The sequence below is a fragment of the Excalfactoria chinensis genome, chromosome 14, assembly GCF_039878825.1.
Source record: "Excalfactoria chinensis isolate bCotChi1 chromosome 14, bCotChi1.hap2, whole genome shotgun sequence".
Classification (NCBI taxonomy): domain Eukaryota; kingdom Metazoa; phylum Chordata; class Aves; order Galliformes; family Phasianidae; genus Excalfactoria; species Excalfactoria chinensis.
This window is the reverse complement of record NC_092838.1, coordinates 2353078-2368585: the sequence shown is the minus strand read 5'-3', so window position 1 is coordinate 2368585 and position 15508 is coordinate 2353078. Positions and strand designations below refer to the sequence as shown.

General features: G+C 45.1%; 1 protein-coding gene across 1 annotated transcript; it reads right to left on the bottom strand.

Moving 5' to 3' along the window:
* Positions 1-136: 136 nt before the first annotated feature.
* DRC3 (dynein regulatory complex subunit 3) lies at positions 137-15160 on the bottom strand. Its single transcript, XM_072349386.1, has 13 exons — positions 15126-15160; positions 14471-14860; positions 13071-13187; positions 11405-11571; positions 10666-10812; positions 9380-9499; positions 8333-8445; positions 6868-7042; positions 4350-4481; positions 3009-3079; positions 2078-2201; positions 594-725; positions 137-425 (listed from the first exon to the last, which is right to left on the bottom strand). The coding sequence occupies exons 2-13, from the start codon at positions 14625-14627 to the stop codon at positions 312-314; spliced, it is 1569 nt and encodes a 522-aa protein (XP_072205487.1). The 5' UTR covers positions 14628-14860; positions 15126-15160; the 3' UTR covers positions 137-311.
* Positions 15161-15508: the final 348 nt, after the last annotated feature.

Below are 15508 nucleotides of genomic sequence, written 5' to 3'. Positions count from 1 at the left end.
GGTACTAAAGCTTTCAGGCATGATGTGCTATGATGATTTGGTTCAATTAGCTCACAGCTGAGCCATAACCCCTTGTGACCAGGTCTGAGCTCGGAACGAGCTTCATGCCAACGTGATGGAAGAGACAAATCTTCGTGTGCTTTTAACAGAAACAATAAGTATCTTTTATTTGCTGACCGTGGCAGGATGGAAGGAGTATGCCTTTGGCCTGAAGTGTTCCAGACAGCACAGGCACAGAGGGGCAGCATCCTTGCTGAGTGTTCTGCCGCTGTGTGCACCCAGATAAGGCAGCTGCCTGGCCCATGGCAGACCTACTCCATGGGTTCCGGAATCACTGCGTTATCCAGCTGCTCCTGGAGATCATCGATGTACTGAAAAATCTCTTTGATACGGTTGCGATTTCTGTCAATCTCATTTTGGAGTACCTGAACAGATTGAACCCAAGCAGTGAACCCGCAGGCTTGTTGGGGTCCTGGCTGCAGAACAGAAGTCTCCAGCAAAGGCTGGGAAGTGACTTTCATAGCGGTGTCCCTGCCACCTGGGGCAGACCCATCTGTGTCCCATCCCCATGTGTGAGCATGAAGGTTCCTTACCTTCTCTTTCACAGAGGCCTCCCAGTGGTACATGCTGAGGAGGATGTCACACTCTCGCATACTGATCTTCAGCAGGTGGATATTATGGGATTTGTTGACCATGTCGACAATGGTGTTTTTGTCCACAAGAATCTAGGAGATAACGTGACTGGATCAGGGGAGGGGCAGGCACACAGCAAAAGCCACAGAGCTCAGAACTAGCAATGCAGTAACTGCAGTGCTTGGGGGAAGAAAATAAGATCTCTGTTTCAGACTGACAAAGCCCTAATCATCAGGATGACTCCAGTGCTTTTCCCTCTGTGTGGAGGGACATATGGGGAAACAGAGGCAGCACCTCGGGCCTCACCTTCTGGAGCAGGGAGCACCACACAGCACATGGCCGGCCCCTGCAGCAGCTGCTGTCAAAGCAAGGCTGCATATGCTGCAGCTCGCCTGTCCCAGCAGGTGCAGGAGGTGGAAAATCACATTTGAAAGGGTCTTTTGCACTGGTAGCACTGGCTGTAAATCTTCATCTCGGAGAGCCCCAGCTTCTAATCGAAGCAGTGACTTCCCCCATGGCTCTGAATAGAGGGTGGCTGCGCTAAACCATAATGAGTCTCCTCCTGCAGCCAAGTGCAGCTATATTGAACAAATGAAGATTGCTTCTCCGTGGAAATGGATGGCAGCGAGGCAAAATGGGTGCACAGCAACGGTGCGTAACTGCAGCCATCTGCACAGCCCATAAAGCAGGGAACTCCCCCGGGGGGCTGATGGGTCTGGTCTGTGTCTGTCAGCTCTTGATTACCCGGAGTAATGGGGAGCTGGGATAATCTGGACAGAGTGAAAACACAGCAAATGCAAAACTCAAGTCAATTAACCACTAAGTGAAGGAATAACAGAGGCAAAAAGGTCAGCAGCGTTGCTGACTGGAGCACTGCAAAAATCTCTGTGCTTTCTGAAAGGCTCCTGGGATCTTCAGTATCAGAGCAAAATGGGCTGCAGTGGAAGGCTGCATTTGGAATGTTGTGTCCTGCCTCCAGAACAGCTAATGGGCAGGAGAGCTCCCAGGAGGGCTTCTGAAATCACTGATGCAAACAGCCCCAGCACAAAGAAATCAGAGCAGTGTTTAGGTTTGCCTGTGGGGAGCAGGCAGAATCGGAACAAAACCAGCTGCAAGTGCAGCAGTGAAGCTGCCTGAGTGCCTGCTGGGTTGGGGCTTGAAAATCAGCCAGTGAAGTGAGCTGTGCTGGAGGCAAGAGAGAGATTTGCTCAGCACCTCTCCTGGGCTGCTGCCACCAGCTCCTGCAGAGCCCAGGGAAACCTGCAGTGCAGTCATCTCCATCCCACTCAGCAGAGATGCCCAGCAGTGCTGCAGTTCAGCCACACTCTGGGTAGACACAGCTCTAGCTGTACTGAGTTTCCTGGAAATCTTGTCCCTGATAAACTGAGGCCGCCTCCTCTTCCCATCACCCTCACACAGGACGTGAACTTTCTGCTGTCCTCACCTCACGAACATCATCTGGCAATTCCTCATCCAGCTCATTCTGAAGTGATTTCTCCAGAGTGCTGAGGGAGATCTCTAGTAGCTTCTCATGGTGACGGTTTTCCAGGTCTCGCCACTGTGTCATCGTACAGAAGATGGTTAAGGAAAAGGCTGAGCACACCATTCACTTCTAGAGATAAAACCAGACCTCCTGTAACGGGACACTGAGGCTCAAAAAGAGCAACGTGCTGCAAAGAGGGCTGCCAGCCCTGATGCAGATGTGCAGAAGAGCACTCTGGTGTCCCATGTCCTCACAGCAGGCCTCCTCAGGAAACAGCCTCGCTGCTGCCAGAGTGTCAGGATTTGCACTTTCTGCTCTTAATCACAGCTCACGTCAGGTCTCATCCTCACTGCCGTGTATTACACAGAACTCAGAGTGTGCCTTGGTTTGCAGAGGAAGCTGAGGGAGGCCTCGCAGGATGTAAGCTGAGCTCTGAATATGCCAATTATTTGCATCAAGCCGCAGATTTATAAATGTAATCTGCCACTGCTGTTCTTATCTCGCATTGTTCCAGAAGACATCAGTAACACGAACATGAAAGCCATTTAAAGAACCAAGAATGCACATGGAAAACACACTAGCTGAATCTGCCAGGAGTTGTGCCAGGCATGCTCAAGGAAAAAAAAGCATGATCCCCAGGGGGGACAAAGCTGTAAAAGTCCGAGAGACCTTCCATATGTGAGAGCTCAGCCAGAGCCCTTTGTGCTTTCTGTATTTTCCACAGAAAGACTTGGAGCGCCTTAAATGGCCTATCCTGCAAAGCTGGGAAAATGCCTTTTCTGTTGACAAAAAAATAACCCAAGTCTATTTCAATGGCTCAGTTATAGATTTAGGATTGAAGTATATGCACCTCGCTCAGAGATCCATGCCAACATTGCTGTAAAAAGGATATATGCCTTTAACGTTGTCAGTGAATGTTGATGTTATGACAGCAATGTTTCTTTCAAATTCCTTTATCAGTTCCTTAATGGAAAGAAAAAGAGGAGATGTTACAATGAAGGCTTTCGTGAACATGAAAGGAATCTAGGAAGAAACTAAAATTGATTTAATTTGGACTCACTGCTGTTGTTAGCACAGTCAGAAAATGACCTACCTAAAGCATGTAAATGGTTTGAAAGCGCTGGGTTTATTTTCTCATTCAGGGATAGAAAATCAGAATCAGCTTACTGGGGAGAAGCTGGCTGAGTGACGCTTACCTGGTCTCTGGAGCCATCCCATCCCTTTGTACTCTCACTGAATGCACAGAGCGTGCTGTACTCCTGCACGCTGCCATGCTGCATTCTCCTTGCGTGTATGAAAAGCTTCTTTGTGAGAAGTGTAAGCAATGCCTGGGCTTACTGCAGCTTTTGTTTTAGTCCTCAGAAATGAAAATTGCTGCTGCTTAGTGCCTCTCTCAAAAATGGCTGATGGGGAAATCTGTTAAGTGTTGCACTTAACGTCTTGATGTAACAGTTCAAAGACAACCACCTAAATCCTGCAATTCCAGTAGGGCATACACAAAGGAACGTCTCTGATCTTTCCATGAGTGACTGCAGATATATTAGGACCAATTCAGAAAATATTAAAAGGCACAATCATGATGCAGTAGGGGATCCATTTTGAGCTCCTGCTTTCTGTCATGCCCATTCACGGCAGTAAACTGCTGCATCTGCTTGCACAAGGGCCACAGACCTTGCCTGCTAGTTTATAACAGATTAGGTTTTGGTTTTGGTTTTAAATGAGGATGCACATTAGGAGCCCTGCCCTAGTTTTCAAGGAAAAGTGAGGAGAAAAAAGGCAGCTATTATGCAAGCAAATGCATTAAGCTGAGCAGGAACGTGTGTAATCTTATTCATGGCGAGGATCAGCTTCAAAGAATTACACTTCCAGAATGCCAAATGCATATCCCATACCATGCAGAGAGTTCTGAATACAGACCTATATAATGACTGAACATCCTCAACTCTCTTTTTTTAAAGCTTTGGAAATCAGCTGGATAGATGTGAAGAAAATGCTGCGCTCTGCTCTGAGAAGCAGAAATCTGTTGCAGCATATCAGCATCCAGGGCTTGATCTCACCCATTTCAACCCCAAGCAGAGGAAGGCTGAGGTGGAGACAGAACAGGAGCCTGACAGGAAGAACTGTGTGCCCTTCCTTATGCAATGGGCTACAATGCAGAGGCATGCAGCAACAGCAAAATGAATGCCCCTGCATCCTGGATGGGAGGCTTTACAGGTATGAGCCTGAGCCTTACCTCCAGCTGGTCCACCATCTGCATTTCCAAGGTCATGAGCGTTTCTGACAGCTGAAGGATGTCCTCGTTGTACTCGGCTCGCATAGACTCAGCAGTGTCGTGACTGCTGGCATGATGGATCTCATCCAGCCTCTAAACACAGAGATACATAAATTACTTATACTTGGTGTTCAGCACTCCATTGCAATTTAATTAACTTGTTACATATGTGAGAAAAGTTCCTGCTGCTGATGAGCTGAAATGAAACGTGCTGATTCAGTGAGTCTCTGGATTTACATACTGGGAAGTAACAGTGCTGAGGTGTGCTGCTATGTAAACGATCCCATGCAATGCAGTGATACTGGTAAGAAATCTCATCTCCCAGTGCCCAATGACTTTGACCCTTCTATACTTCCAACTCTCCTCTTCCAACCGGCTCCTCTTCTGACACATTTCGAGTAAATATATATAAATATATATATAGGGTTCTTGACATCGCTGGCCATGAAGTAGAGATTAACAATTACTCTTAGAAAGAAAGGCACATCTAAATCCTGATCCCCTTCCTGTCAAGGGGAATCTTGGCTGACTACCACAGAGGCAGGATTCAGTTCTGAATATGGAATACCTATCATTGCCTGATTCCCTCTTACAGCAAGGATTTATCGCCCTTCAGAATTAAATATTGACGTCAGTTTTGTATCAGACAAGATTTATTATTTCTCAGATCAAAAAGAAATCCTCTTGTGCTCAGCAATGTATTATTTTGAAGTCTGTTCAAAGCGAGTTAACAATCAAACGTTAATAGGAGGAAAGAAATGCGCTTTTTAAGATGTCAGTTCTCTTGAGAGGAAATGTAATGGGCTAAAAGAGTGAATTCTGGCCAGAATAACTGAGGACTTGTCTGAAAACAGACTACACTGCCCAAATTTTGCAGTGGTGAAGGAAGGTGCAAGGTATAAGTCAGGAGGCCTCCAAAACCTCCCCAGCCATTCAAGCCACAGCTCTGGAAGCAATAGCTTCAGAGCTCAAGGCCTTTGCTGCTTCTTTGCTTCTCAAGCAACTTCAGAGAGTGGTGTTATTTTACAGATTGCCCAAGCTTGCAGGAAGGATGACAGCTGGGCAAACAGAACCTAAGGATGGTTACAGATTTCAGCCTGCTGGGACCCCTGTGACTTTTTAACTTCTCCATCAGCATTAAATTTTGAACTTCCCAATCAACTGTAAATGACTGTTTGGATGCTGACTATCCCAATATTTACGTGCAAACTGTCACACTGACCACTGTGTCCTGTTCAATGCACTGCAGGTCAATCCATTGCTGAGGCTGTAGCCTACCAGATGAACTGTCAAAGCTGTATATTTTTTAATCGAGGTTTTACTGAGAATCAAGTAGCCAAGTATAAATATCAGCCTTTATTTGATACTGGTAAACCTGCAAGCTCATATCCCAACTGGAGCTGCCAGAGCTGTTTGCTGGCATGAGTCAGCAAGGTTCAAGGACCTGGGGACGGGGTGACTCAGCAGGCTGCCAGCTTGTGACATGGCACCTCAATCAAAGCGACCTGGATTTCAAAGAGCAAGCGCTCGTGACTCTGCGTGGTGTCAGTTGTCAGGGACTTGCTCTGCTCAGCTGACAGGTTTACCAGGCTTTAGCCCCCCTGACTTTTTTTTCCGTGGAAACAAAATAATGATCCATCTATTATACATGGTTAGACAGGGATCCAGCTAGAAGCGATGCCCTTAGCAGCCACAATGGATGACTACAGTTGATTAGAATGTAAAAAAAAAAAGATTGTTTCTGCTTCAAAAATAAAAGAGTAGAAATACATTACAATGGCTTCACCTGATTTTTCTGTTACAGTTCTTTGAGCTGTTGTTGACAAGATGAACTGAATCAGAAAATGACTTGAAAACGAACTGAATAACCTGCAATCTCCTTTTCTTTCTTTCTTCTTTTTTTTTTTCCCCTGCAGAACCTTGAAGAACTTTACCTTCACGGACAATGAGACAACACTGTGGCATATTAATTTTCTCCCACACTAAATTTCCACGTCTAGTATAGATAAAAGCTGTCAGGGTTAGTTGGCTGTGCTTTGACAAAAGGGCTGAAACTTCAAACCTCAAATCCTTTTCCTACATAGAGCACTAAAATATCATGTTAGTTAATGTTCGCTGACATCATTTCTCAGTGCAGATTAACACTGCAGGAAAACAAAGGAAGATCAGAGACTGAGTGCTGGAACAGGTTGCCCAGAGAGGCTGTGCAGTGGCCATTCCTGGAGATACCCACAAACCACATGGATGTGGCCCTGGGCAGCCTGCTGCACACAGCCCTGCTTTAACAGGGGGATCGGGTGTCCTCCAGAGCTCCATTCCATCCTCAGCTATTCTGTGACTGTGCAATTAGGGATCATATCACAACTGCAGTGCAAATCTAGGTTCACTATCCTAATTTTAATGGAATTACCCTAGTTCAAAGTGAAATTGAAAGCCGCCATATGATGTATCAAACTAACAGAAGCATAAAGAAAATTACCGTTTTGTTCTGATCTTCAAAGTCTAGGATTATTCTCTTGCCTTCTTCTTGGTTGGCTGTCAGCACTTCACGAAGGCCTTCATGGAAATCAGAGACTTCAGCTTCTCGTTTTTCATGTTCTTTCAGACAGTAGTTAAACAGGTTCTCACAAACAGAGACTAAATCTTTCCTGTATGTGACACCAGAGTCAAGGTATTTTGTTTGTTCAGTGGAGCAACGCATTATGTTCCTTCTAGCTCTGCAAATTCAAGCGGGAGTTACAAGCTGCTTTTATCTAAAACTTGGTGCTTCTCACTGGCAGCAGGCTGCCAAACATTTTGTCTGAGCAGGACAGGGTCACCCGTTCACATTCTATGCATAGGATTTTGCTACTTTAAGGGTATACAGAAGGATGTGGCCGCTTGAGGGGGAAAGGCCTTGAGGACAAAAAGGAAATACGTATGTTTCTCTGACTCTTTTCTGACAAAGCAGCAGAATGAAGCATACAACCCTATCCGTCTTCACAAGTGTGAATACAGCGTCTGTGTAGTTAATAAATACAGCTCCAGAGCCTACAGCCAGAGCGCAGAATAAACTACTGACTTGGTAGCATCACAAAAATAACGCCAATTTTTCTTCTGCTATTATCTTGACAATGGAATTGTTTCTAGAGTCTATCGTAGTTAAGCTGTGATGCATTTTTCACCAACAGTGTAATGCAATTTTAAGGAAGGTCAAGTTACTGGCCTTGACAATGCTCTATTAATCTGAATGAGAAAGGAAAAAAACAAAAGCGTCTCCTTTCTGATGCCCCGTGTAGGAGCAATGATCAGAAAAACAAAGTGCTGGCCTGAAAACTTCACATTGCCAGCTCTGGCAGGTTGTGAGATATGTGACTCATATCATTCTGATTAGTCTGTTCCTATCTCCTACCACTTCAATTTCAACATGATTTTAGCAACTGCGCTCTTACAATCTAACTGACAGAGATTTATCTTATAGCTCATTTTAAACCTTAAGTGGATTCCAGACTTAAAGGCGGTACAAAGCCTTGATTCTTGAAGGGTCAGGAAAGAAAGCTGCTGAAATTATGTTTGATTCAGGCGATGGAAAGGGAATATGGTAATTACAACAGTGAGAATTTGAAACGCTGGAATCTCACGACCTGTTGGTGATAGAAGCGAGCGGTTATACAAATAGGTTGTTTCAAGCTGTGCTGGCCAGCTTGCCAGTAATACAAACCATTTGTTTGTAGCCCTCATATTTCATGAGATATCAGGCCTTAAAGCTGTCAGTGGTCTCATGGTCTTGCAGTGTTTTTCTGGCACTGTTCCTAATTTGAACACAGAAAGCTTCAGATCTCAGATCAATGTGAGCTTTCAGTCCTGGACAAAAGCAACGGATGAAGAGTCCCTGTGGTTGCACCTCCTTCTTAACTCAAGTCATTAGGTTTTAGCTGTAGGTTTTTTAAACCCAGGAAGGATATGCCTGCAGCAGGTCATCCACTCCGGGGAGGTAAGCCAGTTTGGCAGCTTCTGTATCCTCTGCATACAAACTGTCAAACAGGAATGATCCATTCAGGTTCTCAACAAAGGCTGTCTTTGAAGAGAATCAGAGTGATTTAAGTAAAATGAAGAGTGCCAACCTGCTGCCAGTCCTTAGGATGCCTCTCTCCTAGAAGCTCTTTACCAGCAGAGGAACACTGGTGTGCTGTGCAAGTAACGATCTGCACAGACACAATTACACCTACACAATAGATACACCAGCCAGGTCATGAAAGCACCCTGCAAACTGGAGTGAAAACCATCCTGGTTCACATGTGGATTTACTGCTAGAACTCTCTAGCCTAAGGACAGAAAACACAGTTTAATCTTACATAAAGCATTTTCACATACAACCATATGTTACAAGGCTATTCAGCCTCACAGATAAAGAGTGAGTGGACTTAGGGGAGGGTCAGAAGGAAGAGCTGCAGGTGTCCTTCCTGTCACTTAACCTCCTCCTGTTCTTCAGCCAGCCTGGTCTTCCAGGATGTTGGAGCACAAAGCAATATTGTGGCTGAAATCACCATTCTCCTTGGCCTGGTTTTCAGGCTGCTCACAGAACTACAGTGATCTCAAAGCCATGAACAGTTCAACCATAAAACTAATAAAAAGCATCAACTTGGTGTGAAGGAGAAAAGAAGTCACTGCACCATGAAAATGCTAACAGTTCTCTCAGATGTGTAATTTTCTTAATCTCACATTAAGCTGATAAGATCCTTGGGCACAATTTACTATTTAGCTTCTAAGGGTCTATATCTGCAGCCTGATTGTTCAGCCAAAAGAAATATGTTCCCTCAAATCATATGTATTCCACAGCAGTTCCTGTTTTCATTCAAAATAAGAGATTCAAAGATCAGAGACTAATCCTAGCCTTAGCGTTAGCACAGCCAGTGTTAACCTCTCATTAGAGCTTCAAGCATCTGAAGAAGTCAATATCTGCTGCACTTCTTCCTCCCCAGACAGCACACAACCAGCCAAAGAACAAGTACCTTGTGGTACTCCAGCTCCTTCTGCTTTGCCTGCTTTTCCTCCAGCTGAGCCAGGGCCTGGGCTTCCTCATGTTCCAGCAGGTCAGTGAGGTATTGGTAATTTGAAATGGCAACTTCTCGCTGAGAAAAGCAAAGAAACATTATTAGACTACCCAGCAGTGCCCAACAAATCTAGGTGTAAGCATTCCATCTTTCCAGAAGGTGTACCCGAATTATGTCTGCATCTCTATTTCTTTGTGGTCTTCCAATTAAACTACTTTTAAAGTTTCTAATCTATTCCTCCCCCCATTTTTGTTGTCATATTACTCTGCCTCTGCACCCAATGTCTCTGAGCCAATTCAGCCTCAAGCAGTGTTTAATCCCCCAGTTTCTTCACCTTTAGTGTTGTTTTTCTGTTTGTTTTAGCAGGAGGCCCTGTTTTGACTTTGAATTTGATCTCTGAATGAATTGGTTACTGAGTTTGATAATTTCTGGGGAGAAGATGGTTCTTCTGAGGGGATGACAATATAGTAGCAGGGGCAAGAACCTAATTAGCTCACAATCGAAGCCTGACAAATTTAAGCGTGCAATTAAATGACATACTATCTGTATGAGGCAGGGACTGGACTCCATGACCTGGAAAGCCCTTCCAGTCCTATACTAAGAGTAATATATACTCCAAGAACAGCTCCTGCTCTGTGCCAAGCAAGCTTAAAATGAAACATATTCCTTGATTATTAAGAAAAAATGAGCCTTGGGATCAGAAAGCAGCCCCATGGGTTACCAGTGCTGATGTACAGTCTTGCTTTCCAAAATCAGGAAAGGGAAGTGCATTTGGATGGCACTTGCTTGCCTGGTTAACGTGTCAGTCTACTACTGAAACAAATAGCTCAGTGAGCAGCAGGACCACCAGGCCTGCTTTCCTCTGAATTCATGTCTCAAGACTGATCTCCTCTGAGATTCTCTCTCTGCGATTCTCTGATCTCTAAGTAGTCTTGCACTCACACTGCAGCATCTCTGTGGCAATATTAAGCAGGCTCCTCTCCCGCACACAGCTGCTGACTTTTGCAAAACCTGTGAAGGTACAACACCTCTGACATCTCTACCTCTGCCAAATTTGACAGAATTTGGCCTACAGGTTCACAGCTGTTAGGTGGAGAAGGCACAAATAGTGTGTGTTTCCATAGGCCTGATTTCTCCAGGGAATCAGCCCATCATGATAGAACATTGTGAGCATACCAACAAAGCCAGTGCTCTGTAAGGAACTCATGCCCAATTTCACAAGAAGGAGGTACAGAAATACATACTGTGGTGTCAGCCACGAGTTTGAAGTCCAAGTACACCAAGCCTGGAAGGTGAGCAACAACAAACAGCATATACTGCTCTTCATCACAGAAAGGGTTCCCAGTGAGATTCAGTGTTTGTAAGTTCTTAAACCTCCTGAGATAGACCACCTGTGTGGAAGGGAAAGAGACGCTGTGCTTACCAGTGCTGTGGAAACAGCTGGGTTTGAAATTCATTGCTCATTAATTGCACAATTATGTTGTGGTACATATTGTGCTCAGCTGCCAAACACAGGCAAAGCTAAATTAGAAGTTTCTGATGCTTTGGGGTAAGAAAATACCTAAATTTACATCATGACTATGTAAATGATGGCAATGGACAGATGACCTTTAGTTGAGTGGTGGACAAATCAGGGTGTTAGGCTGGTAAACTACCCTCAGAAAGAACACCAAATATAACCTAGACCCCACTCTCTCTTTTCCCCGTATGTAACTATTCATTTCTGTCGTGGGAACCAATAGGAATTTTGCCACAGATGACAGCTGTGACAAAATTAAGCCCTCATGAGTGAGTAACCTAAAAGTGAAATAGCTGAAGTAAGCGCTTAACAGCTGGATACTTTACCTAAACCATAATTTAGGCTTCAGAGGAAATGAAATCGTAAGGAAAAATTTCTCCTCAAAGGGAGGCAGTGGTTAAACATCGGATCTGACATATTTGATCCTTTGATAGGGAGCAATTCCAAAGCCAGGGAGCACTCACATTTTCCAGAGTAGTCAGGTTATTCTTCCCAATGGAGAAAATCTGTAGCTCACGCAGTGTATCCATGTTCTCAATTTTAGATATTCTGTTGTTGTAGAGGCTCAGGTCCTGCAGTTTGACAAGGGTATCCAGGCCCTCAATTACTTCAATGTTGTTAAAGGACAAGTCTGGGGAAGAGTTTAGAAATCACAAGTTTTACAAGCAAAAATTAAATAATTTCTAGCAGAACACCCCAATTCATGTCTTTTATTTAGCCTAAGTCTTGATTTAGAAGTTTATACACAGTATTTTCCTCAGGGGTGCTCAGTGTCCCACATGAAAGGCTCAGCATGAAATCACCATTTTCTGGATCAGGAAACAATGTACACATCTCCTCCTAACACGTATCTGAGAGGCTGAAGACATTCCATGCTGAGTCCACAACCTCAAAATGAGTTCTGCCTTAAGGAGAAACCCAAACTACAAGAAAAGAGATGGCCTGAAAAGGGAGCATTTTGGTGACAAATTTGGGGTTCTCTGCATTGTTTCTTCCAGACCCTTGCTTGCTGCACTAGATATTACCATCATGGTGATCCCCCAGGAGCAAATGTCAGCTCAATGCTCACCACCACCCTGTTGTTAATGAAGATACGCAAAGGCACATACTCACTGTAGCTATTTCACCCACCAGTATTTCTTCATCCCATCCTGCCAAAACATCTCGGCTAACACCTACATTCATCACCAGTAAGGGCAGAGTTTACCCTCAGGTTGGAGCTGAGTGCTTCAGGATTCCACAGGCAGCTGATGTGGTTACCAGTCGTGGGTGTCACCCCAGCCCCTGGGCAGCTAACACACACACAGCAGCTGCTGAACCACTAGAACCTCTGGGCAAACTGCAACGCCTGAGTGTGCTTCAAAAAACTGCTCACCAAGTGGTGATCTGCTGTGATTCACAAGTGCATTAGTCATCCGTGCAGCGGAACAGTGCAGACAACAGAGCGGAAGAACTCATTTAGACATTCTGAGATGTGCTTATGAGCCGAAGCCTTGCATGCTATTTTCAGCAGCAGACAAGGATATATTTACGCTGCCACCCAATTAGGTGGCTGCAGTTACCAGAGAATGCTGTAAGATATGAATCTGGAGCAGCAGCCACTGATATGCCCAGCATCAGAGCCAGTACCACTGTATGGTGCTGCAATCCGTATCCTGAGTTTCTGACTGAAAGCAGACTCACTTCTTGGCACAAGAGGTATCACAAGCCTTTGAGAGCGTAGGGGTAAACACACTGTTGTCTTTCAGGGATTCTAGGTTCCAAAATACCTGCATTACCTTTATAAACAGAATAAAGGTTTCTAAATCACAGAGTTTACATCAATATTTCTGAAAGTCGCCTCTAAATATGAGTAAAAAACCTGGGAACAGCCTTGAAATCTCAGCTTCCTGTTCCTGCCACACCAAATTTATTAAAACCAGGTTTTTAAACATGTGAAGGATTGCTTTGCAGCACTGATATTCATGCCTTTTGACATTTGACAGTCAAATGAGGAAACACAGAGACAGCTGACAGGCTTCCCTGAGAAAGCTCCCATCAGTCGCGTTTGAGAAGGAATGTGACATCCCAGCTCTATTGCAGATTGCTTTGCACCTGAGAAGGCATCCAGCCCCATGTGCCTTATCTTACCAAGCCACACAAGGTGAACCAGACTCTCCAGAGCTTCTATCTTCTCAATGATGTTGTTGTCCAGCTGCAGCTTAGTAAGACTCTCAAACTGCCACAGATTATCAATCTGCAGGATATCTAAGGGCACGGGGAAATAAAGAAAGATATACATTTCCCTTTCATCTGAATCAGCTTTCAGTTTAGTGGAAAGAAATATATGCAGTCTTTCCTCCGTAATGTTTTTCAGCAGATTACACTAAGTGTGATGACTGCCCCAGAGAGCGGACAGGTTCACTGGCTGAAAGCAATTCTAGTGAAACAGTCCAGTTAACCTCAGCATCCCATCCCAGCACACTGCTCATCAGTGAAGCCAGCGAGTCGCTGAGGGAGTGCTGGCTGCAGCCAAGAGTGGCTTTACGAATCCACTACTAAGAGGCCTTGACCTTCATTTTCCCTTCCAGCTCTGCAAATGAGGTTTGGGATGAAATTCTTCCTTTTCCCTGCATTTGCAGGCTACTAGTGGCCAGTCACTGCTTTTGAAAGTTACTTTCCTGCTCTCAAGATTCTCATCACAGGAGAACAAGCTGAGGTTTACTGTTTCTGCGAAGGTTGCAGTTTAGAACTAATCAATATGGCTGCATTTAGCTTCTTCCAAAAACAGAATCACAAGGGCAGGCTGTTAGGTATTACAGCAAAACATTAGTGCCAAGGTGACAGAAAACACAGAACACTCTTACACCAATTCTTTTGTATCCTCCAATGGCTTCCCAGAAGACTGTGTTTGGTGCTATTGCTGTTTAGTGAGTGCAGTGTAATGCAATGAGCTGCACACACAAAATACTGACACAGTTCTTTGTTTTGTGTTTGCAAACAAATACATGCAGGATCAGGTAATTGCAAGCGCGTTCTAAGGATCTAAACCACTGGATCATGCAATGAATCGTCTGATTTTGTCCAAAATATTCAAATACTGAACCAAATGTTCTTCCTTCTTTTTTGAACGAGAGCTTATAAACTGGTTTGGCAGTAAGAGACAAGCTGCGATGATGCTGTGGGTCAGAGGAAGCTACCAAACTGGACTGTAATCAGCACATTCTAACAACAGCACTTGGATAATCGCCACTGATGGCCGTGCCTGCGCGGGATTTGATTTGTCCATGCACAGAAGGGCCCAATAGGCCTGTGGCCTGTAGGTGTCACCACAATATAAATGTTAAATAAGAACAGCGCTGACAATAATAGCATCAAGCTAAGCGGCTTTAAAGCCATCCATCAGCAATACCACCCAGACCACTCAACTGAAACTGCTGCTTCCAGGCATGACTAAAAGCCTAAGATGATCGTTACTGTTTAATTGCCAGGTTGCCAATGAACGCTTATTTCATTTACCCTCCAATAAACACGTGTGTTCTGATACTCACTTCTAAAACTAAGCTGTAGCTCCGTCACATCTTTAAAGTTATAACCTTCTGCTTTGGCAAGCTTCCTGATGTCCTCCGGCCATCGCTCCTCAACTGCTTTCTGAAGCATTTCATCGTCGATAACACTTGGCTCAAGGCTGTTGTCTGACTGACTCATTTTGAGAGGATATCAGCTTTAATGGGCAGCAAAGAAAAAGCAATGGTAATAAAGCTGCAGCCTGGCTCCTATTTCCAGCCTTCATTAAACTGGCATCACAGTCCCAGGGGATGAAGGCCTGTTCCTGTACCAGATGAGCTCCCTGTCATAGGAAGGTTTGGTTCACAGGACCGCAGTGTATTTACAGCACACAGAAATTACTGATGGCACTTCATACATTTCAGACGTTATTTCTGTAATAAAAGCAAAGGGAACTTTGAGGAAGAAGGAACGTTTATAAATGAGAACAGCCATTTTCTGAAGCAGGCCCTTCACGCTGACCCACTGTAAACGCAGCCTAATTCAGCCTATCTGTGAACAAATACCTCCACGTAGGGAAATGACTAATTCCCAACCTTCTCTCCTGGCTTTGTCATGTATAAACCCACGTTGCTGCCCCACAGCCCGGCCTGCAGCCCCGTTACCGGCCCGCCGCCCGCCTCCGCTTCAGCCCCGGACCTGAGAGGTTGCTAAGGAAGCCCAAGCGCGTTGCTAATGGATGTCACGTGACGAGCTCGGCAGCCAATGGGCTGAGAGGGGGTGGGAAAGCTGGCTGCTAATCAGAGCCCGAGAAAATCGTGTCAGCCAATCAGCGCTCCAACCGTGCCTCGGGGGCGGGAGGAGTTGTGTATGATTGACATTCTGCTTGCCCATTCATATTGCAGAATTTTCCGACTGTTGCCCAATGGAGTGCGCCATTAACGGTATCTCTCCTGTCCATCAACCGGAGGGCGTGGCAAGGGACGGAACTACCGAGGGGGTGGGTCCGTCGGTTGACAGTGATGGGCACACTCCTCAGCCTATGGCATCACGGAATGTACGAGCACAGTCCAATGGGTTGT